General features: G+C 44.8%; 1 protein-coding gene across 1 annotated transcript in view; it reads right to left on the bottom strand.

Moving 5' to 3' along the window:
* The window catches only part of LOC115107701 (E3 ubiquitin-protein ligase HECW2-like), a 49653-nt gene extending 27597 nt beyond the window's left edge, over window positions 1-22056 (bottom strand). Inside the window, exons 1-24 of the mRNA XM_029631241.2 lie at window positions 21237-22056; window positions 18962-19069; window positions 17928-18022; window positions 17772-17841; window positions 16882-17051; window positions 16366-16505; window positions 16047-16147; window positions 15059-15918; window positions 13987-14287; window positions 13626-13718; window positions 12781-12931; window positions 12431-12537; window positions 12135-12259; window positions 11597-11782; window positions 6641-6775; window positions 6165-6261; window positions 5964-6060; window positions 5754-5837; window positions 5510-5595; window positions 5088-5208; window positions 4827-4940; window positions 4253-4405; window positions 3961-4059; window positions 3473-3602 (exon numbers count right to left, since the gene is read on the bottom strand). Coding sequence (XP_029487101.2) covers window positions 3473-3602; window positions 3961-4059; window positions 4253-4405; window positions 4827-4940; window positions 5088-5208; window positions 5510-5595; window positions 5754-5837; window positions 5964-6060; window positions 6165-6261; window positions 6641-6775; window positions 11597-11782; window positions 12135-12259; window positions 12431-12537; window positions 12781-12931; window positions 13626-13718; window positions 13987-14287; window positions 15059-15918; window positions 16047-16147; window positions 16366-16505; window positions 16882-17051; window positions 17772-17841; window positions 17928-18022; window positions 18962-19069; window positions 21237-21630 — 4017 coding nt within the window. The 5' untranslated portion in view covers window positions 21631-22056. The remainder of the gene's footprint in view (window positions 1-3472; window positions 3603-3960; window positions 4060-4252; window positions 4406-4826; window positions 4941-5087; window positions 5209-5509; window positions 5596-5753; window positions 5838-5963; window positions 6061-6164; window positions 6262-6640; window positions 6776-11596; window positions 11783-12134; window positions 12260-12430; window positions 12538-12780; window positions 12932-13625; window positions 13719-13986; window positions 14288-15058; window positions 15919-16046; window positions 16148-16365; window positions 16506-16881; window positions 17052-17771; window positions 17842-17927; window positions 18023-18961; window positions 19070-21236) is intronic.
* Between the last annotated feature and the right edge of the window lie 2092 nt (window positions 22057-24148).

Here is a 24148-nt window from a genome sequence, read left to right as displayed (position 1 = left end):
GTTCTTAACTGTGTTGTTATTTCATAGTTGTGATGTCTTCACTATTATTCTACAATGTAGGAAATAGGTTTTTTTTAAATATAGAAAAATCCTGGAATGAGTAGGTGTGTCCAAACTTTTGACTGGTACTTGCTGGAACGGAAAATGACGGTCGGCAGTACAGTACTGGGCTATTTATGAGGAAGGAGTACGCTGTCCTTTAGTTCATAACTGACTTGCCTAGTTAAATAAAGGTTACACTATGAGCATAACATTTCTGCACCCTAATTTTCTAATTCTTGTCTAACCAATACCCAAATATTGCGATTAAGTGAAATATAAATATAATTTTAATGTCCTTTTTTAAACGTTATTAACGAAAGCATAAAGATAGATGAAGAAATACTGTGCTGCTGTTTTGAGTTATAAATGTAACACTTTAGAGTACTTAAGCATCAAATACATTGCAAGTTGAGGGATTTCCACAACAGTAGCCATTATAAAAGTATATTGTCCTGCTAATAGGAAACATTTGCATGATGGTCTCTTTAAATAAATAAGACCTACACCATTTAACAGTATATTTAAAAATACATTTTTTAAATGATGTGACTCTCCGCCAATAATTTTATTTAGAGGATTCTCAGATATTCTCACAGATCCTAAGGGGCTTTTATATAATTCTAAAGTAATTAATAATAGCTTTGATTAAAAAGTAACGCTATTTGAGATTTTGTTTTCATTTCACCTAGAGTGAGCGAGAAAAAGACCATTCTTGAACATGGGGTGAGACATTCTTACTCATTTGTAAATAGTCAGTTATTTAGAATGATTTATTTCCGGAGAAACCTAACTTGATTATTTAGCAGACGTCACTTGGTTATATTCAGTCAACACAGGGGGGAGAACAAGTATTTGATAACCTGCAAAATCGGCAGTGTTTCCTACTTACAAAGCATGTAGAGGTCTGTAATTTTTATCATAGGTACACTTCAACTGTGAGAGACGGAATCTAAAACAAAAAATCCTGAAAATCACATTGTATGATTTTTAAGCAATGAATTTGCAGTTTATTGCATGACATAAGTATTTGATCACCTACCAACCAGTAAGCATTACGGCTCTCACAGACCTGTTAGTTTTTCTTTAAGAAGCCCTCTGTTCTCCACTCATTACCTGTATTAACTGCACCTGTTTGAACTCGTTACCTGTATAAAAGACACCTGTCCACACACTCAGACTCCAACCTCTCCACAATGGCCAAGACCAGAGAGCTGTGTAAGGACATTAGGCATAAAATTGTAGACCTGCACAAGGCTGGGATGGGCTACAGGACAATAGGCAAGCAGCTTGGTGAGAAGGCAACAACTGTTGGCGCAATTATTCGAAAATGGAAGAAGTTCAAGATGACGGTCAATCTTCCTCGGTCTGGGGCTCCATGCAAGATCTCACCTCGTGGGGCATCAATGATCATGAGGAGGGTGAGGGATCAGCCCAGAACTACACGGCAGGACCTGGTCAATGACCTGAAGAGAGCTGGGAACACAGTCTCAAAGAAAACCCTTAGTAACACACCATGCCGTCTTGGATTAAAATCCTGCAGCGCACGCAAGGTCCCCCTGCTCAAGCCAGCGCATGTCCAGGCCCGTCTGAAGTTTGCAATGACCATCTGGATAAAAAAGTATATTGTCCTGCTAATAAGACTAATTTGCATGATGGGCTACATTCTTTACTATAACCACAATGTCACGTCATTTGTATCTACCTTTCCAATTACTTTTAGACTTTGGGAAATACAAATGTGTGCTCTCTTTTTAGTTTGAACGTGCTGACTTTTTTTCTTTAAATTGTTTTATGTAGGATTCTACATTTGAGCAGTTGCAATTGTAAGTAGGCATAATAAATAAATCCTACTTCTACTAGGCTGTTAAGCCTCATAACTTGCTGAGGTAGGCTAAGTTATTTTATATACAGTGGGGCAAAAAAGTATTTAGTCAGTCACCAATTGTGCAAGTTCTCCAACTTAAAAAGATGAGTCCTGCAATTTTCATCATAGGTACACTTCAACTATGACAGACAAAATGAGAAGAAAAAAAAAAAAAAGAAATCACATTGTAGGATTTTTAACAAATTTATTTGCAAATTATGGTGGAAAATAAGTATTTTATACCAGGGTGATCCACTGGTATGGTAGAAAAGCAATGAGTGTAAATACACTCACATTGCCATGATAGCAAGACGCTACCTGGCTGTGCCTGGCACTTCAGTTCCTTGTGAGAGGATGTTCTCCACAGCAGGGAACATAGTGACTGCAAAGAGGTCTACCCTCTCCCCAGACATCCTCCTCTTTTAAAAATGTTTTATTGTAAGTTATAAGCTCAGGTTTGCTTTGCTTTATCTCAACTTTTTTTTTATGTTGACACAGGCTATTTTTTCCATTCACTATTGTTCAAAGGAAGAAGGTATCATGCCTCATATTGCACTTTAATTTAACAATTGAGAACAGAATATTTTATTTTAAATTTGTATTTAAACATTAAAAAGTTCCTTGCTTTAAGTGTACTTTAAGTAATAAATGGAAAGCAAATTTCTATTTTTCTCCCGCTGACCCGAACAATGAACTGATCCGATCCCTGAGTTTTGTGATCCGTTGCACCACTAAAATCTAATGTAACTGAAGTGATTTGGTAAAATGTCAAGGAGTAGAAAAGTAGGTTACTTCCTTCAGAAATTACTTGAGTATGAGTACAACCCACAGAGAGTAACTAGAAAAGTACTAGTTCCTCCAAAAATTCAAAGGGCCAACCATGCCAACTCTGGCATATGTGTGCCGGGGTCAGCGGCTATAACAGCTAGACCACACAGGCAACCAATCATTTATTCGATCTATTGCTTTCCTTGAAAATAAAATAAAGCAATTAATAAACAATTCATACAATAAAACAACTGTTTTTACCTCTAATGAAAAATACATCTACCCCTTACAAATATAAGAATTCCCACGAGACCCACTGTAGCCTACAAACACTGCCCCCAGAAGCGACTCTAAACATTCTATATTCATTCAAATCCTGCTGCTGAAGGATTATTTTCCTCCTGCGACGAAAGGGGTGACATTAAGATATATGTATAATTCTAATTTCGAGGCCCCACATATTGTCATGGAAAGTGTTATTTCCAACAACCAACGAGCAACTCTGGTGGAAATCAAGCTGCACATTGAGATTGCTAACAGGCCAGTCTCTTTGGCAAATGACAGGAAGGGCAAGGAGTGGAATGTTAGCTAAAATGACTGATAGGTGAATCCTACCTTTCCATTGACATCAATGCATGACTAAGCAAAAATGTGACTTAAGTAGAAGTTAGGATTCAGCCACAAGTACAGCACATTGCAACAAACAGTCAAATATCAAATGCAGAGCAGTGTATTTAGTCTAAAAACCATTGAAGATGCATACAATATATTCATTAAAACAATCATGCATACACACACCTGTCCAAAGACCTCCTCGTTGACGGTAAAGGTGAGGTCCAGCATGTCCTCGATGTCATTGTCCTTCATCCACTGTAAACTCTGGTGAAACTCCTCATCCAGGAACTCCAGGTCACTCAGGTCACACGGACTGCAGGGGTCAAAGGTCAACAAGAGGAGAACAAGGGTAAATAGAGGTCAAAGATTGAACTCGTAACTCTACAACGAATAAGTCTTACATTTCAGTCATTTAGAATGTGCTTATCCAGAGTGTATATCAACCACTTATTAAAAGCATGGTAACTGAATTATTAATGCCAAATCCATTTAATCAACTTCTGTCGGTTCACCTTCCACCAGGTCAGTAGTTTTGTATAAAATATTTTACGTTAAAGCATTACTCGCTATTTGACATTGTGGTTGTTTTTCCAAAACCTATTAACAATGCGTGTTCATGACAATAGGAGCCCTAGCCAGCTGCTGGCTGGGGGCCTGATTGAGACACTCACATGCGCAGCAGGCCCTTGTAGAATGGGCGGGTAAAGAAGGCATCCAGCAGATACTGGTGGATCAGAGCCAGGCCCAGGATACGCCCACTGAAACGGAACCTGGAACACAGAGCAACATCACTGCTAGGTGTACAGTGCAGTGTGTTTATGATGACAAGTCAGATGTTATGAGTTTTTGTGTCTTTGTTCTTTATTTTACCTACAGTATGTCTGTCCAGCATGTCTGTCTGTCTTCCTATATCCATCCACCCACTCACCATCCATATCATTGTAATGTAAACTTGTCACTCACCACTCGTGATGGTTGTCCACGAAGGCAGACATGGGGCTGATCTGCACAGTGTAGGTGTCGTTGGCGGAGTACTCAAACAGGCCGTAGTAAGGGTTAAACAGCTCCCTCGACACCAGGAAGAAGAACTCCCTCGAGGGGCCGCTGTAGTCCAGCCTATGAGACACACAACACACTTTTGTAAACCATATATTAAGATTATGGAAAATACACAACTTACACAGCGGTGGGCTAGAGTTTAGAGCGTTGGGCCAGCAATGGAAAGGTTGCTGGTTCGAATCCCAGAGCCGACAAGGCGATCTGTCAATCTGCCCTTGAGCAAGGCACTTAACCCTAATTGCTCCAGGGTCACCGTCAATAATGCCTGATCCCTGGCCGTGACCCCACTCGCCGAATGTGTCTCAGGGGGAGTTGGGAAATGCAAAAAAAACACATTTCCATTTGACACCAACACACTTGTAAAACACAGGACAAATATAAGCACCCACCTATCCGACCTTGACATAACAACCGATGCATATGAGCAAACATAAGGAAATGTGTAGCATATATGAAATACCTAAACCCAAACACTCACCCTTCCTCGCCCACAAAGCTGACGTAGAGCTTACTCCTCTGCAGGTCTTTGCGTGAGTAGCACATTATCTGATTGAAGGCATCCTCCAATAGGTGATCTCTACGAATGATCAATCTGGAAGGAGAAACACACAGACAGTCACGAACGTGCACACCACACATACACACAGTTTAAGATTAAGCAATACAGGACGTATACGGCTGATATTTATCTGTTCTCTGAACCTGTTGAAATACGTCGTCAAACAGCAACAGTACTCACTTGACTTTCCCAGGTCCCTGGCCATAGCCTTTCGTCTCCAGCTTGCGATAGAAGTTTCTCAGTTTGGCCTCAAAGTCACGTTTGTAAGGGGCAGGGGCGCGTGCATTCGCCCGCTGAGTACCTGAGAGGGGGGCAGAAAAGGAAGAGCGGAGAGGAGGAAGATGAAAAATAGACAAAAAAGACATAAGTTCATCAGAAAATTGTGTATCTCATTATTACAACTTTCATTAGAATAGAATTAGTTCATATGAAACACTTCACTTTACTGATTGAGAGCGCTAAAGCAACTTCTACGGCTCAAGGCTTATTCTCACTGTCTTGCCCTGGTTAGGATGGATAGTTTGGATTAAAAGCAAAGCTATGGGAAGAAAAGGCATGAGGAGAAAGTGTGTGCGCACGCGGCTTTGCATGTGTGTTCTCACCGGGGGAGCTCTGAGGGGAGGAGCAGTAGCTGGGGTGCAGTAAGGCATGAGGTGGCACATAGGACATAACCTCCTCTTCAAACAGGCTGAGGGAGAGAGGGGTGCTTAATAACACACACACTTATCACAAGCACACTAACAAACACAATACTCAAAAACATACAGTCACACACACATGCAATACCATCTCACACACACAAACACACACAAATCACAAACAGACATTAACCCCCAGAAGACACACCTGAGCAAAATGACTAGATCAGCATCGCTAGAGAGACGAGCAAGCCCAGAAACACCCTCACTGCGAATGAACTGTAACCTTTCCCTGCAGACACACACAGGTTAACATTTGTGATACTGCTGTATGGCACAAACATAATACACTTAGAGGGTTAGGATTAAAGGTTAAATATCTGGTTAAAGGGTTCCCATGGTGATTGGGGTGACCTACTTGAGTGAGTGGTTCCTGACGAGCTCTGGCTGCCTCTCCTGCAGGATCTCAATGATGTTGGGTTGCCGTAGAAACGCCACAATCTTGTCGTTGTAGGCTGGGGAGAGACCTGTGTCAATATCAACATTCCTGGGTCTGTAACTGCATGTGTGCGTGCACCGGCGTGTGTGTGTGTGTGTGTGTATAAGCCAGTGTACTCACCCACAGGCACCAGGTCCTGATTGCGAGTGGACCCACTGAAGGTGCTGGAGGGGCAGGGCACGACAGGTGGGCTGGAGTGTCGCATGTCATCTACAACCTGCAACATAAGGGGACACACATTTTAGTCAAGTCCATTAACCTGCATTATTGGTTTTACAATAAGCATTATGATTGATATTGGTCTTGTTAAAGCAGCTTAGTGCTGATCTCTGGCCTGTATTCCAGTGTGTCAGTAGTGCAGTGGGTATAATAGACTACATTTAGAGCTGTGATGGCGAATTCCGTTGAGGCCGACTGAAAATACCATTCACTTTGGCAGTATTGTCTATTTTGGATGTGTAAGCTAGCATGTTCTTCAAACCAGCTAGCCAGGCAAGCTGCCAAGCCACATGTACTGTAGGGTAGTCCACTAGTTTGCATGCTGTCCGGTCTGACCATGTTTTGAGTCGCCTAAGGGAATTTAGCAGTAGTCTCACCTCGCCTGCGCTGTGGCTGCGTTGGCGGTTAAGGTGCTGTCGGTGGGCCAGCAGGCTAGTTGAGTGTGCACTCTGGAGGGGGAGCCGCGGGTCGATGAAGGTTGTGGAGCGACAGTTGTGATCCACAAAGAAGGGCTGTGGAGAAACACAGCCAGCCACTTACATTAAGATAGATAAACAAATTACAGTTTATAAAGGTGTACTGTACACACAGTTCCAGTCAAAAGTTTGGACACACCTACTCATTCAAGGGTTATTTATTTTTACCGTTTGCCTTGACAGCTTTGCACACTCTAGGGATTCTCTCAACCAGATTCCCCTGGAATGCTTTTCCAACAGTCTTGAAGGAGTTCCCACATATGTAGGGCACTTGTTGGCTGCGTTTCCTTCATTCTGCAATCCAACTGATCCCAAACTATCTCAATTGGGTTGAGGTCAGATGATTGTGGAGGCCAGGTCATCTGATGCAGCACTCCATCACTCTCCTTGGTCAAATAGCCCTTACACAGCCTGGAGGTGTGTTGGGTCATTGTCCTGTACAAAAACAAATGACAGCCTCACTAAGCCTAAACCAGATGGGATGGTGTATCGCTGCAGAATGCTGTGGTAGCCATGCTCGTTAAGGGTGCCTTGAATTCTAAATAAATCAGTGTCACCAGCAAAGCACCCCCACACCTCCATGCTTCGCAGGGGGTACCAAACATGTGGAGATCATATGTTCACCTACTCGGCATCTCACAAATACACAGCAGTGGGAACCTACATTTTCAAATCTGGTCCAAAAGGACAGATTTCCACGAGTCTAATGTCCATTGCTCGTGTTTTTTGAACCAAGCAAGTCTGGTCTTACTGGTGTCCTTTAGTAGTGGTTTCTTTGCAGCAATTCTACCATGAAGGCCTGATTCACGCAGTCTCCTCTGAACAGTTGATGTTGAGATGAACTCTGAAGAATTTATTTGCGCTGCAAATTCTGAGGCTGGCAACTCTAATGAAGTTATCCTCTGCAGCAGAGGTAACTCTGGGTCTTCCTTTCCTTTGGCAGTCCTAATGAGAGCCAGTTTCACCATAGAGCTTGATGATTTTGCAACTGCAGTTGAAGAAAATGTCAAAAGTCTTGAAATGTTCCGGATTGACTGACCTTCATGTCTCAAAGTAATGATGGACTGCTCGACAAAGATGGCATTGATGGAGATGGCAGCATCGTGACTAGCTCTTAGGAAAATGCAGTATTTTGTTTTTTTACATTATTAGCTCAGGAAATGTTGTCATTACATACAGCCGTGAAGAACTATTGGATATTAGAGTGCCGACTCACCAGAACTACCAGACTTCCCTGGAGCAGATCCTTTGTTCACTCTCCCCAGAGCAATTTAACTTATTCCAGAGGCCGACACAGAACGTCACCGGCGGAGGAGAGGCACTCGACGCGGCCTGCTGGTTTGACCTAGGAGGCACGCACACCATCCACCACTTCTGAGTATTTAACTCGCTAATGTTTGGTCTTTGGATTTAAAAAAAGTTGAGCTTAAAGCAAGGATTTCTATCCAGAGAAACATTGCGTACTATGATTCACGGAAACATGGCTCTCTCGGGACACTGTCGGAGTCCGTAAAGCCAGCAGGATTCTCACTACATCGCACAGACAGGAATAAATATCTTTGGGAAGCAGAAGGGCAGTGGGGTGTGTTTCATGATTAATGACTCATGGTGTAATTCTAGGAACATACAGGAACTCAAGTCCTTTTGTTCACCCAACCTAGAATACCTCACAATTAAATGTTGACCATATTATCTCCCAAGAGAATTCTCCTCCGTCATCACCATGGCCGTTTACATCCCACCTCAAACCGAAACCTCGACGGCCCTCAAAGAACTTCACTGGACTTTATGCAAACTGGAAACCACATAACCCGAGGATGCATTTATTGTAGCTGAGGATTTTAACAAAGCACATCTGAGGACGAGGCTGCCAAGGTTCTATCAACATGCTGACTGTCCTACCTGAGCTACTAAAACTCAAACATTGCTATTCAAACTTCCTGAATGCTTAAAAGGCCCTCCCCCGGCCTTCTTACGACAAATCAGTCCACATCTCCATCTTGCTCCTCCAGTCCTATAGGCAGAAACTCAAACAGGAAGTACCCATGCTTCGTACTATTCAACGCTGGTCTGACCAATCGGAATCTATGCTTCAGGATTGTTTTGATCAAGTGGACTGGGATATGTTCCAGGTAGCTTGTGAGAAAATAATCTAGACGCATATACGGAGACGGAGTTTATAAGGAAGTGTATAGGAGATGTAGTACCCACTGACTAATAAAACCTACCCCAACCAGAAACCGTGGATAGATGGTAGCATTCATGCAAAACTGAAAGCGTGAACCACCGCATTTAACCATGGCAAGGCGATCGGTAATATGGCAGAATATAAACAGTGTAGTTATTCACTCCGCAAGGCAACCAAACAAGCTAAATGTCAGTATAGAGATAAAGTGGAGTCGCAATTTAACGGCTCAGACCCGAGACGTATGTAGCAGGGACTACAGACAATCACGGACTACAAAAGGAAAACCAGCCACATCGCCGAAACCGAAGTCTCGCTTCTGGATAGGCTAAACACATTCTTCACACGTTTTGAGGATAACAGTGCCACAGACGTGGCCCGCTACAAAGGGCTGTGGGCTCTTCTCTGTGGCAGATGAGAGTAAAACATTTAAAATGTGTTAACCCTCGCAGGGCTGCCGGGCCCAGATGGCACCCCTAGCTGCGTCCTCAAAGCATGTGCAGACCAGCTGGCTAGAGTGTTTACAGACATATTCGATCTCTCCCCATTCCAGTCTGCTGTCCTCACATGCTTCAAGTTGGCCACCATTGTTCCTGTACCCAAGAAGGCAAAGGTAACTTAATGACTATCGCCCCATAGCACTCACCTCTGTCATCATGAAGTGCTTTCAGAGACTAGTCAAGGATTATATCACCTCCACCCTACCTGCCACCCTACACCCACTTCAATTTGCTTACCGCCCCAATAGATCCACAGACGATGCAATCGCCATCACTCTGCACACTGCCCTATCCCATTTGGACAAGAGGAATACCTATGTAAGAATGCTGTTTATTGACTATAGCTCAGCATTCAACACCATAGTACCCTCCAAGCTCATCATTAAGCTCGCGGCCCTGGGTCTGAACCCCACCCTGTGCAACTGGGTCCTGGACCTAAGTAGGAAACATCACCTCCACTCTGCTGATCCTCAACACTGGGGCCCCACAAGGGTGCATGCTCAGCCTCCTCCTGTACTCCCTGTTCACCCATGACTGCGTGGCCACGCACGCCTCCAACTCAATCATAAAGTTTGCACACGACAACAGTAGTAGGCTTGATTACCAACAATGACAAGACCGCCTACAGGGAATAGGTGAGGGCTCTGGGAGTGTGGTGCCTGGAAAACAGCCTCTCACTCAACGTCAACAAAGCAAGATGATCGTGGACTTCAGGAAACAGCAGAGGGAGCACTCCCTTTTCTACATTGACGGGACTGCAATGGAGAAGGTGGAAAGCTTACATCCCTGACAAACATCCCTGACAAACTGAAATGGTCCACCCACACAGTCAATGTGTTGAAGAAGGCACAACAGCCTCTTCAACCTCAGGAGGCTAAAGAAATTTGGCTTGTCACCTAAAACCCTCAAACATTTACAGATGCACAATTGAAAGCATCCTGTCGGGCTGTATCACCGCCTGGTACGGCAACTGCAATGCCCACAACCGCAAGGCTCTCCAGAGGGTGGTATGGTCTGCCCGGCGCATTACCGGGGGCAAAATACCCACCCTCCAGGACCCAATGTCACAGGAAGACCAAAAAGATCAAGGACACCCGAGCCACTGCCTGTTCACCCCACTATCATCCAGAAGGTGAGGTCAGTACAGGTGCATAAAAGCTGGGACCATGAGACTGAAAAACATCTTCCATCTAAAGGCCATCAGACTGTTAAACAGCCATCACTAGCACATTAGAGGCTGTTGCCTATAGGCATAGACTAGAAACCACTGGCCATTTTAAGGAATAGAACACTAGTCACTTTAATAATGTTTACATATCTGGAATTACTCATCTCATATGTATATACTGTTTTCTATACTATTCTAAGGTATCTCATTCACTTAATGTTTACATATCTTGCATTACTCATATGTATATATTGTTTTCTATACTATTCTACAGAATATTAGTCCGTTCCGCTCTGACATCGCTCATCTATATGTATATAGCCTTAATTAATTCCTACTTATATTTGTGTGCATTGGGTATATGTTGTGTAATTTGTTAGATATCACTGCACTGTCGGAGCTAGAAGCAAAAGCATTTCGCTACACCCGCAATACATCTGCTAATCATGTGTATGTGATGTACCAATCAAATTTGATTTGACTAATTTCTCTTTGCTTATTTGAGCGGTTCATGCCATAATATGGACTTGGTCTTTTACCAAATAGGGCTATCTTCTATATACCACCCCTACCTTGTCACAACACAACTGATTGGCTCAAACGCATTAGGAAGTGAAGAAATTCCACAAATTAACTTTTAACAAGGCACACAAGTTAATTGCAATGCTTTTCAGGTGACGACCTCATGAGGCTGGTTGAGAGAATGCCAAGTGTGCGCAAAACTATCATCAAGGAAAAGGGTGTCTACTTTGAAGAATCTAAAATATATTGATTTGTTTAACACTTTTTTGGGGGGGTTGCTACATGATTCCATATGTATTATTTCATAGCTTTGATGTCTTCACTACTATTCCACAATATAATACAAGTAATACGAGTAAATAAAAACCCTGGAATGAGTAGGTGTCCAAACTCTTGACTGGTACTGTATATCCACACACTCCCTGCTCTTACACCCAACCCCACTTCACACACACCCCTACCCCCCACACACTGGTCCAGACCTTGCCAGTCTGGTCATGCTTCATCTCCCAGCCCCTGGGTAGCTCCAGCTGGCTGTTGGTGAACATGTTGAGGAAGGCCACCAGGTCCCGATTGTGCTGGTAACGCTCATAGTGGTGGGCGTCCCGACGCACCTTACTGATCATGTGCTTCAGGCAGGTGTTGCTCGTAAACATGCTGTAGGCACTCTGAGGAGGGAGGGAGGGGGGACAGACTGATGAGGACATCAAAAGAGGGACATTAAATGCTGGGCTCTTCTGTAAATGGGGTTATTACTGTGAGTAAACACATTAAGGGAGAATGATGAATGAAAACCCAGGTAGCATGGCTCGTATTTATATATCAATTAACCTGGCAACATTTGAAGTAAACGAGAAAAGAGCAGTTCACTCCAAGAAGCTCTTTCCTTACCATACACACCTTTGCTGATCATTATCAACTACTGAGAGATATGACATGGTAAGGGTGACCTTGAGGGACCAAAGGTGATCCATAAGAAGTTGAAAGGTGAGAGTTGAGCGCCTGTGCAGCCAGACTCACAGGGTTAGAATGCAGCACGGTGAAGAAGTCTGTGCTGCACAGGAACTTTGCGCTTGGGGACTGGAGCAGCAGAGAGAGACGCGACCGAGAGCTGGAATGACCCACTGCGCTCTCTCTCCTGTACTCTACAACAGACAAAACAAAAACTGTTAGAGGTAAATATATGTTGGAAAGGGTGTGTGTGTGTGTGTCTGTGTGTCTGTGCGTGCGCTTGTATGCGCGCACATACAGTATGTGTGCATACCTCGTGTGTGTTATCAGTGCGTGTGTGTATGAATGTTAGTGTACAAGCACACCAGGGATGGTCTGGGGCAGAAAGTCACTCTCTGTGGGCTCTGGCGGGAGGTCAACTGTGTTCTCCTCAGACCTCTCACTGGTCATCGTCCTCCTGATGCTCTGATATCTGACAGGCAGAAATAGAGTAAGAGGGAAAGAAGGACAGTGTGAGAAAAAGAGGAAAGGGTGTGAAGGGTTAAGGAGAGAGAGGAAATGTAGAGGATTGAAGTTACAAAAGTGTGTGTTCACCTGAGTGTGTGAGGGAGAGAGAAGGTGTGAGTACGTATATGTACGTACATATATGTGTGCGAGTGTATGAGCGCATGGTGTGTATGTACATGTGTGTGTGCGCCTCTACATGATTACAGACCTGCGGTTGAGCTGCTCCATCTGTTGGATGGAGCTGGAGCGGGTCAGGCCCTGGGGAGCGGGGGGTCCGGTGGGGCGCTGCCACGTGGTGGTCCGGTTCACGTGATCGACAAAGAAAATACGACCATGACTATCGATCCTCGCCTCCCAGTCTGAGGAGAACAAACACATGGCTTTACATTCGCAAACACACACTTAACATGAGACAGAGGCTATGTCCCAAATGGCACCCTAGTTCCTTTATAGTGCACTACTTTTGACCAAAGCCCGTAGGGAATAGGGTGCCATTTGGGACACAACCACAGTCAAACTAAATTCACACATGGTTGACATGCAGATGCATTCTGACAGAACCATGACACCTCGAATAGCATAAAAATACAGTATATCAAATAGTATACCATTGTGTATATAGCAGTTAGAAATGTAGGACAAGTCATAGATTTAGATAGACAGCTCTAATGACAAAGCGTGTTTTAGCATGGGCAGTGCCATTGAGAACTGTCACCATTTTGAAGTAGATATGCAGGTCATAAGGAAAGGATCAGCCAATGAATTATACTCCTCAGCAAACATTCCATAACTGCATGTGGCAGTAAATTTCCAACATTGGTTTTATACATGTTCAGACAACACGTGGCAGAATGCACCCTTTCAGTTTGTCTACATACTTATAGAAGTAATAGTCAAAGAAGCCATTAAGGCACAAATACAAAGAAGCCCCCTCTATCAGCCTCTATGAAGCCAAAAATACACATTGTATCAAGCAGCCTTCTTTCTCTCCTTTTTGTCATCTTCCTTCACCTCAAATACATACAGATATAGTATGTACAGACAGACACTTACTAGGAGGTAACGGTTCGTCCACTCGTTGGTAACGGTGAATGTCATGGCGCACTGAGGGGAGGCAGTGCACGGGGTGACCGTTCACTTGAGCACCTGAGGATACATTCAGGAAAGGAGCACATGAGCCTTTTTATAGTTATGGTAATTCACTATTAGTTTCTACATGACTGGATTAATTAATAATATTTAATGATAATTTCAAGTAGGGGTGTATGTGGATGCTTTGATGAATCCCACGGAAGCAAAATAGTAATATAATGTAGTTATAATTTCATCATGTAATTTCTAAGATACTACAAGGTAAATATTAGGCTGCAAAATAAAGCATGAAGAAATGATTTTAAAAGTGGTAGTTACACACCGTCTTCTCCATCTGCCTCCATGGCAACTGCATCTGAATCAACAGATACGGCCACCCCTGTGGGTCTTGGCTCCTCCCCCTCCTCATCCTGGGGAACATCCCCAGATACCTGTAAGCTCCACATCCGCTCACTAATCTCCTCCCCTGGCTCCAGCGCATAGGCAGACGGCGCATCTCCTTCAACCTCATTGGCTGATGTATGCCCGCCCCCCTCGTCGTCTACGTGCTGGTGGGTGGGTGGAGTGCCAGTGAAGGAGTCTCCCCCTGGGTCAATGGCAGCTACTGCCCTCTCCTCTGCCTCCTGCAACATGAGGGCTCAATGAGGTCAGAACAGTGTTTCCCAAATGATGGGTCAGGACCAGGGATATAGTGGAGCATTAATAAATGATGTTAACACACCTTATTTGCTTTGGTGAATAACGTTTGTGCGCCTATAACACTAAAATGACATTGTTAGTATTTGCACTACCTGCCGGCATCACCTCGAAAGGCGTTCTTGTTCACCCACCTTTTTTTAACCACTAACCACATCTCTGGGTAGGACCCAATGGCGGGTTGTGGTTCATTCTTTTAGAACCGCAGCTTTTTTATTTTTGATACCTTACTTTGTGAGGATTCGGTTTGCTGAAACAAGGTAAGGTCCTGGCTAGAAACATTGTTTGATGTAGTATTGTATTAGCTCGATTTTCAACCTCCGAATGAGAACCAATCCTGAAACAGGAAGACCACTCAGTGAGCAAGCAACTTTATAGCTTTAAATCCTGAATTGTTCCTTTACTAAATGTCTCATGGACAGACACGCATAACTGGTATCCTAGCATCTGTCAACAGACGGTCTAACGAGGAACTTTGAGCCGATATTTCGCCCTGCTTCCACTCCTCATTCTAGCATATTTTCTAACGTGTCGAATTTAATCGAGCATCTGACACAATCACGCAAGATTTTAGTTCTGGGTTTCCGTGATTGTTCCTCCTACTCACTACTACAGATATATTATAGGCTTTTTTATGTATTGCATAGAGAACCTTTAACCACGGGTATGATCTACTCACTTAACCACCAGTCACTCACCTCAGCCGTGGACATTGTGATTGGGCAACTCTCTGAGGAAGAGAAGACTGTCTGTGGGGCCATTGCCATGGAGCAGGTGTCAATCGGCGACGAGGGGTTGTCAGCGGGCCCCTGGCCCTCTTCTGGCCCCTCCAGGCCCACAGCCAAAAGACTCTGGGACAGCGCCTCGGAGAAAAAAGGAACTTCCTCCACCTCCGAGAAAACATCAGGCTCTGAGGAGTCCTCGAAGTCGAGGGCCAGGTCTAACTCAGGGGCCACATTGGATTCACCACCAGGGGCACAATCTTCCCCCGTTACCATCAGCTGTTCATCTCCCACCACCCTGGGTTCCAGCTGCTCAGGGTCAGGATCCTGCTGTAGCTCTGGGACAACGTCTTCTTCTTCAGGCCCCTCGGGACCCCCGTTGAGCAGCAGGGGGGACCCGGGCACCGGGTAAATGTCAGTGGGCCCCGAGCGCTCCTCATCTTCGTCTGAGTCAATGTGCAGCATGGCACTGAGACGTGTGTGAGTGGGAAAGCTAGAGCGCAGCTTCGGTGAAGCAGCGCCCAGGGGCCTCTCTCCGGGGCCCTTGGGGGCCTCGATGGCATCCAGGCCTTCGCTCAGGGACCTCTGCAACCGTAGAGGGCCAGAGTAGGATTCACCCTCTGTGGTTCTGCCCTCTGTACCACTAAAGTCCCTGTAGTCTGGGACTGGATAGGCTGTGGCCCCGCCTTCCCAGGACCTCTGTGAGCCCAGGGAGCCAGTAGGGGAGGGGCCTCCAGTAACCACCCCCGGGAGTAGGTGGGGCAGATCCTCGTCATCTGATGGAGTCCCAGGGGCCCCGTTATTGGGCACACCGATGATAGAGTCTGGAGAGGCCCCTGAGCATGAACGAGATCAAGATTCATAATTTTGTAATACCTTTCTATTCCATTACAATTCAGCAGTGTGTACTTCAATTAGGTATTGTTGTTTACAAACACAATAAATTACAGGCAATGGCCCTCACCGTCAGGTCCAGTGGATGTGAGCTCCACCCTGAACTGCATCTGGCCACTCACGTGCTCAGTGGGCAACCGTCGACACAGAGAGAAGCTCAGAGGCTGGAGACTGAGGATAGACGGACAGACAAACAAACAACCAAATACAATTACTCAACTATAGTTAACACGCAATGATAAAGTATAGAGAACAATCAATAATTATGAGCATGGGTCTAAATGAGCATCATTAAAAACACGTATGTCTTTGAGTGTGTATAAATTGTTTGTTTATTTTAAAGCACATTTTGTGTGTGTGTGTGTGTGCCAGTTTTCCAGGTTACCTACCCAGGTATTTTCTCAATCAGCCTCTGCACAGGAATGGTCAGCTGACCAAGGAAGCGTTTGATGATTGGTCGACTTTTGGCAAACTTGTCCTTCACCTCGATGTTCAGAATGTCTGTCATCAGTGCTACAAAAGTGTATTTCTACAGAGAGAGGGAGAAACAGACTGTTAGCTAAGCACCATCTGACCTTTCTAAGTAAAAGTGATTTGCGGTGAGCAGAGGATTAGCACCAATTTAAGTGGACAGCAACTTAATTGGAAATCTGAAGTGAAACACCATGACAATCTGAGCAAGGAGAAGCCTAGCGGGGAAGGCTCGCTCGGCTCCCCATGAACTCTATATTTCGCTTGACACTTCAGCCATATTGATTTCAAACGTTTAATCGTTACAATATTGTAAATAATAGGGAACACATCTAGTGAGTGAACCAGTGATCTATGAGTGGAGTGAGTGTGCACGTTTGTGTGTATGTCTGTGCACGTGTGTGTGTGTGTGTACATGCATGTATATAGATCACCTCTCCGCGCCACTTAGGGTTGGTGGTATTGGCGATGATGGCGGAGCGTCTCTCCTGTCCGTGGTGGCTGAAGGTGGGGAAGCCACTTCTCTTCCCAGGGTGGATGGACATCTTCAGGTAGGGATCCGGGTTGAAGAACATACCCTTCTTCAGCCCCACCGCATGCATATCTAGACAGAGGATGACCGTCATTAAATCAGGGGCTGTATATGTCAAGAGTCTCCGAGTAGGAGTGCTGACCCAGGATCAGTTTAGCTTTTTAGCTCACAACGAATAAGACTACATGGAAGGTATGGGGGGGGGGACATCACTCCTACTCTGAGACCCACTACATTACCTTGTTATTTAACCTTCCAAAATGGACATGTCAAGCCGTTTCAATAAAGGTTTTTATCTGCAACTGCAGTTTTGCCCAAGTTCAATTGTTAATGTCACAAGCCAGGGAAACCAAAGAGCAGCTTACCATTTGAACTCATATTGCAAACGAAGAGTTGCAGAAACTTTGGCTTTTTCACTAGTTGTCGGAGGTTTATTGCAAGGGAAAGATGACATGCATACACATTCATTCGGTTCTACTTTTGTGATAGAAATCCATGCTCGAGGCCAATTGGAAGAAACTTTAGTCAACGATTGAGGCTGACTGTATAACTGCTTGCACGTCGGATGTTAGGAGCAATGCAAAGTTGGAACTTATTTTCAAGTGGGAATAACACATGTAAGGAGGAATAAAAAGGTCAAATAAAGAAGTAGTAGTAGATTGTAATAACGAGTTCATCGATAATGGAAAACTTTGACGCTCTTCTATTAAATCATTTGAATCCGAACTATAGAGGGCACCTTTTCTGAGTCAATGAGGACATCTTCCTGGTTTTAGCCAAACCACACCTCACCTGTCAAAGTAAAGCTGATTAGTTTGCGAGGATGATCTGTGGATGACTGCCCCTCACTTTGACCTTCTCCCTGAGAGACACAGAGAAGTTGAATGTAAAACACACACACAGACACACCACACACACAACAAACCATAAACACACAGGCAGACACACCAGGACTCCAGGGTTCTTCACAGTGATGCAGGGGGTGGTTGCTCTCAGGGCTCCACTGACGCCGTGATAGTACTTGAAGCAGATCTTGGTCTCAGCTAGAGGGAAAACAGAGAGATGCATGATATGAACACCATCCCTCGTTTCTCTCTTCACCCACTCTTTGGCTGGCTGCGCCTCAATTATGAGACGGAACTTGTAATGTTCTTACGCAACAGGGAAGTACGTACATGGAGTAATGCAAAACGTACAAATCTTGCTCACAATTACTTGTGTTTGCATGTATTATAGAATTAACAAGTCAATTAAAAGTAGTATACTGTGTAATTGCAGTGTAATTCCCTTCCCATTAGTTACCCATGAAATAATGCCACTATGGTTGTTCCCTATAGGCCCTGCTCAAAAGTAGTGCACTATGGGGCCTCCCGAGTGGCGCAGCTATCGAAGGCACTGCATCCCAGTGCTAGAGGAATCACTACAGATCCGGGTTCGACCTGTAGCGACAATTGGCCCAGCGCCATCCAGGTTACGGAGCATTTGGCCGGATGGGATGTCCTTTTCCCCATCAAGCTCTAGCGTCTCCTTGTGGAGGCCGGGAGGATGCACGCCGACTTCGGTCGCCAGCTGTACGGCGTTTCCTCCGACACATTGGTGTGGATGGCTTCCGGGTTAAGCGAGCAGTGTCAAGAAGCAGTTTGGGTGAGCGAGGTCGTGTTTCGGAGGACGCAAGGCTCTCGAACTTCGCCTCTCCCGAGTCCGCACGGGAGTTGCAGCAATGCGACAAGACTAACTACCAATTGGATATCACGAAAGGTAAAACAAATAAAATTGCGCACTACATAGGGAATAGGGTGCCATTTGGAACCAATGTCAATTATTAAGTATTGTATCTCCCCCTTCTTAATCCTGTCCCATTGTAATGAGTGTGGTCCAAATGAGTGTGTAATGAGTGTGGTTTTGAAAAGTAGTTTCGACATTATACTTGATCATATTTCTCACTGTATGAATCCCACTGATGCTTTCTCCTCTCCTCTCACCGTCCATGAAGTAAGGCCCAGGCTCCAACCTCCAGACGATCTGGCCCCTCTGTGTCCCATTCACCCCACGGTTCTTACAGTCCCACACATTGGAAGGGCTGATTTCATCTGGGCCGGCGAACAGAAAGAAAGCGCCGTCAGTCCAGTCAGTATGTGTGTGGGGTTCTAAATGAGTGCGTGTTGTGTTCTATGAAGACATGACAGTGACAGACAAACTTCTGGATTATTGTCCAACTTTGAAAATGGTTGACCCCAAATAACGTTATAAATGTTATGGTCAGATGTTTATTGAACAGCACTTGTCTACGCTCCACATTGCAGCCTTATCACAGCTGTTGTTCCATGTCTGTTTAGCCTCATGTCATATAACCATGACAGATACCTAACTTCAGACAATTTTCCTTTAATCCATAAATGTAGTGCCTAAAATGCATTCTCGGCAACCTCTAACACAAAGGACAAGAAATTGTAACCTACCACGGTGTTAAAACTGAGGGAATTACGCTGTACGTAGCACTTTCTTCCCCCCCCCCCCAATAATGAACCACCACTTCAGGCTGAACTGAACGAGCACGAAGCAGCACAATGGGAGGGGGGAGGGGGGTGAGGTGATATCATTGAATGTCTGCTTAGTAGTGGAAAGTGGGAGAGCACGGGGCACCCCGGGGGATTAAGACCCTGACGCTAGTAATGAAGTGCATGATGGCCTCGTGATCGATAGCCACGTGGCCTGGCGCCCTCCCTGCATGCTTTCTCTGCTTTCTCCTGTCTCTCATATTTCAGCCTTACAGTGAACCCTTGGGATCCTTCTTCCTTAAAGGAGGGAAGTCCAGTGAGGTCAAGGGGCGGGTGGATAGAGGACTCATGGAGCGTCTAGAGGTCGACTGACTCGTCCGACAGCCAATTGGTATATTGGTAAACCGGTAAATGAGAATTAGAGTCAATCATAATGTGGTTGCTCTAGCTTTCTGTTAAATAAATACTAGAGAGTTTGTTGGCTGAATGTCTCTAGTGGGTATGCATAATTGCATAGAACCGAATTGGCCATACTGTAGTTTCAAACAATATGTGGTTCATAATATGAACAAATATGAATATGCTAGATAGGTTACTTTTCACTGCAACAGGGGAACATTTAGGCTTAGTAGCCTTATGCAGTGTGCTGCTAAAGCAGGGCTATCATGTTGGGGACCACCCAGAATAGTCTAAGTGTATATGGTATACGTGATGGTGTGCGTGTAAAGCCTATCGCATGTTTCCCAGTAAAAACAGTTTGCGTATATATTATGACAATGTGCGACGTTTTGGTTCATTTTGGTGTTCGGCTGTTTATCGGGCTGCATAACGTATTTTCTTGAGTCAAGTCGAAGCTTGGTAGCCGTATTCTATGCCCCTTCATCGTTGATTGGTCAACAGTACTACTGCTAGTAGGAGTGGGAACTATGGACGGGATTGTTCAATTAAGTGTTTGAGAGACGACTAATTTTCATGCACGTTTTCTTACATGAGAATGTAGTTAGATGTCAAATCTGCAACTAAGAACTCCCCTGCAATTTTTTAATTTTTTTTAATCAAGAAATCTTAGACTAATTCTGATTATATGAGGAAGTGTATACTGGCTGTGTTGTTGCTATGGCCTCTCAAGAGGGACAAACAGTAATATTGCTGCTTTCTTCTAGTTTTTCATGCATATGTCTTTTAAGAGAGCATGCGCGGTGGCACACATTTAAGTCACCTAGCTGAGTTCTGCTAGGAGCAAACAGAACCTAGTATGTGGGTGCCTTTATAGTACACCAAGTCAGAAGTATTTCATGTTGACTCAGGCCTCCCTTCTGTGGAATTTCAACAGCTCCAGTTTCAATATGGACTCTGGAGACTCCTGCTCCAGAGACTTGCTATTCTCAACTCTACAAAACTAACTAGAATCAGCCAGTCCTACAGAGCAGCTATCTGTTCAGTCAGCTCAGTACAACTAGTTAATCAAAGAAACACTACAGTTATATTATCAATGAATATGGAACATTTCTTTCAACCTTTCATTCCATGCTCCACCAGTAAATGGACATGTTTCTCAACTCCAGTTCATTTTTGTTCAGGCAGATACTAACACTCCCGATTCAACAAATCAATGGCTATATTATTAGTTGAGAAGTTGAATCAGGTGGTGTTCGTGCTGGACTATGTTCGTGCTGGAGCAACCAGTGCAGGTGTTCTACTTTAAACTTTCCTAGTTATGAACTACACCATTGTGAAATGAACATACTGAATGTCTCACCAATGTGATACAGGCCGATCCAGTCGGTGGCGTCCACCTCCTCCTTGATGTCCCAGGAGATGACCAGGTTCTGGCCCCTCCCCAGCGTGAACTCCAGTGTGGACGCAGTCAGCGACGAGCGGCCCTGCGAGGTCACCAGGTCTGTGTCGCTGTTGGCCCTCGGGAGACCCATGGGGCTGCTCACCACAGAAGCCGTGTCCCTGGCGGCACCGCCTCGCTCCGCCAGGCTCCGCAGGTTCTCTGGGCTGAGCGTGTGTCGCAGGTGTGGGCTGCGCCTCCGTGGGGCCGACAGGTGCTCCCGCCCCACATGTGCAGACAGTCCGTGTGCATTGTGGGGGGGGGCTGTGTGGGGATGGTTACGGGTCCTGGGAAGGACCGCGAGTGAGGGACGCATGGTGGCTGCGGAGGAGGGACCAAAGCAGGAAATTTAACGTTTGGAAGACGGAAAGGTGTTGATGGACCACAGATAACAGGAAACCCTTGGACTTAGTAGTTGGGTTAGGCATCAAAGATATGGTCTACCTCGGCCACTTAACTATAGTAGCTTGCTACAGCTTTAGCTTTCCGATGGTGGTGTCAGTAGATGTAGATTCCGATAGTGGTGTAGAGGCTGCAGACCTTATCCTTCCATAGAAGCTCTGTGGTGTGTTGTACCTAAAGTTCTGACAATTCTCTCTCTGGCCAATGTACAAACAGAAGCATGTCTTGAGTGCAGTATGCCATCCAGGAGCAAAGACAGGTTGAAGACACAGCCAGCATTGTCCACGTCGCTACCCCAAATTGACACTGTCCAACAAGCAAAGATCAAGAGAGAGACCTCGAGGCTAGGAAATAAGAGAACAAGGCAAGATGGAGGGGAAAATGGAGGGACAGAGGCAGACAGACGTCAGTATTCCTAACAAATGAAATTCCTAACAAACACGTCAGTATTCCTAACAGATGCTCTATACACACAGCAAATGTAGTGGACACTGCTGTCAAAGATCCAGTCACCTTGGCTGGCTACCCAAACGCTACCTAACGCCCACAGACATGACTTTCTTCCACGCAATGAGTCTGGATTCGAGTAGCTCCCCAACAATATCTAGAATGGAAATCTATTCAGGACCATCCGATTGGTTCCACACGTGGGTAAAGCAGTGTTTTGAAAATTCGTCATTGGCTTTGATACTCTGATTGGTTAGAGATACAGTCACTGATGACTTTGTTTTGTACAGCACCCCTCATTTTGACACCACCACATGACTTCATTGACGGCAGTCTCCGACTGCAGTATGTAGCGAACGATAAGAGCAGCAGAAGAATTTCGTTTGAGGCGACAAGCACCCAGTCACCAATGCAGTACTAGACGTAGCCATTCCAATTTACACACCGCGTCATTCTCTACTTCTTAAATCAACCTTCCAAATGAATCAGGAAATCTGTGTGTGTGTGTGTGTGTGTCTCAGATTGACTGCCCCAGAAAAGGCAAGTGGAGAAAGGCAGCTGTAACTGCTTCTCTGGAAGCTCCTAATTCAGCAAAGGCAGCTGGGGGATATCAGGTGGGGAGGACTGTCTGATTGGCTGTCGGATTCTGAACCACAGCCGTTTAGTAGGAAAAGGGGGACATGCGACTTAATGATCCAACAGGAGCTTATTTTAGATGTGCTGAGCAACAACCAAGGCTTTTTGAAGCTTGGGTATAATTTGAGCTAATGCTAGCGCAAGTCATTTTTGATTTGGGCTGATCTATGCTGGGCTCGTCTCGTCGGCTGGTCAGCACTATTTTAGCCGACTATGCTGTTCTGGCTGCTTGAAGACCATTGCATAGTAATGTAGCTCCTCTGTAAATTGAGGCGATTTTTGACGAGCTTAAGGGGTGTGAGCTAAATCAAGTACCTAAACTATCTGAAAGAATAAATGTTAGGAGCCAGGTCTACAGCCTTCAAAGTCAGCGATCAGCGATGAAGAGGCGACTCCGGGATGCTGGCCTTCTAGGCACAGTTGCTCTGTCCAATGTCTGTGTTCTTCCCCCCCCCCCATCTTAATATTTAATTGGCCAGTCTGAGATATGGCTTTTTCTTTGCAACTCTGCCTAGAAAGTCAGCATCCCGGAGTCACCTCTTCACTGTTGACGTTGAGACTGGTGTTTTGCGCGTACTACTTCATGAAGCTGTCAGTTGAAGACTTGTGAGGCATCTGTTTCTCAAACTAGACTATGTACTTGTCCTCTTGCGCAGTTGTGCACCGGGGCCTCCCAAGCTTTCTATTCTGGTTAGAAACCGTTTGTGCTGTTCTGTGAAGGGAGTCGTGCACAGAGTTGTACGAGCTCTTCAGTTGCTTGACAATTTCTCGCATGGAATAGCCTTAATCACTCAGAACAAAGAATAGACTGACGAGTTTCGGAAGAAAGGCCTTTGTTTCTGGCCATTTTGAGTCTGTAATCGAACCCACAAATGATGATGCTCCAGATACTCAAGTAGTCTAAAGGCCAGTTTTATTGCTTCTTTAAATCAGAACAGTTTTCAGCTGTGCTAACATAATTGCAAAAGGGCTTTCTAATGATCAATTAGCCTCTTAAAACTATGAACTTGCATTAGCTAACAACATGCCATTGGAACACAGGAGTGATGGTTGCTGATAAATGGGCCTCTGTACACCTATGTAGATATTCTATAAAAGAAAATGTGGTTTCCAGCTACAATAGTCATTTACAAAATTAACAAGTGTTTACACTGTATTTCGGATCAATTTGATGTAATTTAAAAAATGGACAAAAGTGCTTTTCTTTAAAAAACAAGGACATTTCTAAGTGACCCCAAACGTTTGAACGGTAGTGTAGTTTAGAATGATGTTTCTGCAATACACATGATTGCCAGTGTTCTATTTGTGACACTTAGGGTGTGGGTTGATGGTCACTAGACTTGATGCCC

The sequence above is a fragment of the Oncorhynchus nerka genome, linkage group LG3 (assembly GCF_034236695.1).
Source record: "Oncorhynchus nerka isolate Pitt River linkage group LG3, Oner_Uvic_2.0, whole genome shotgun sequence".
NCBI classification, from domain to species: Eukaryota; Metazoa; Chordata; class Actinopteri; order Salmoniformes; family Salmonidae; genus Oncorhynchus; species Oncorhynchus nerka.
The sequence above is the reverse complement of the archived record's forward strand: the minus strand, read 5'-3'. Positions and strand labels throughout refer to the sequence as shown.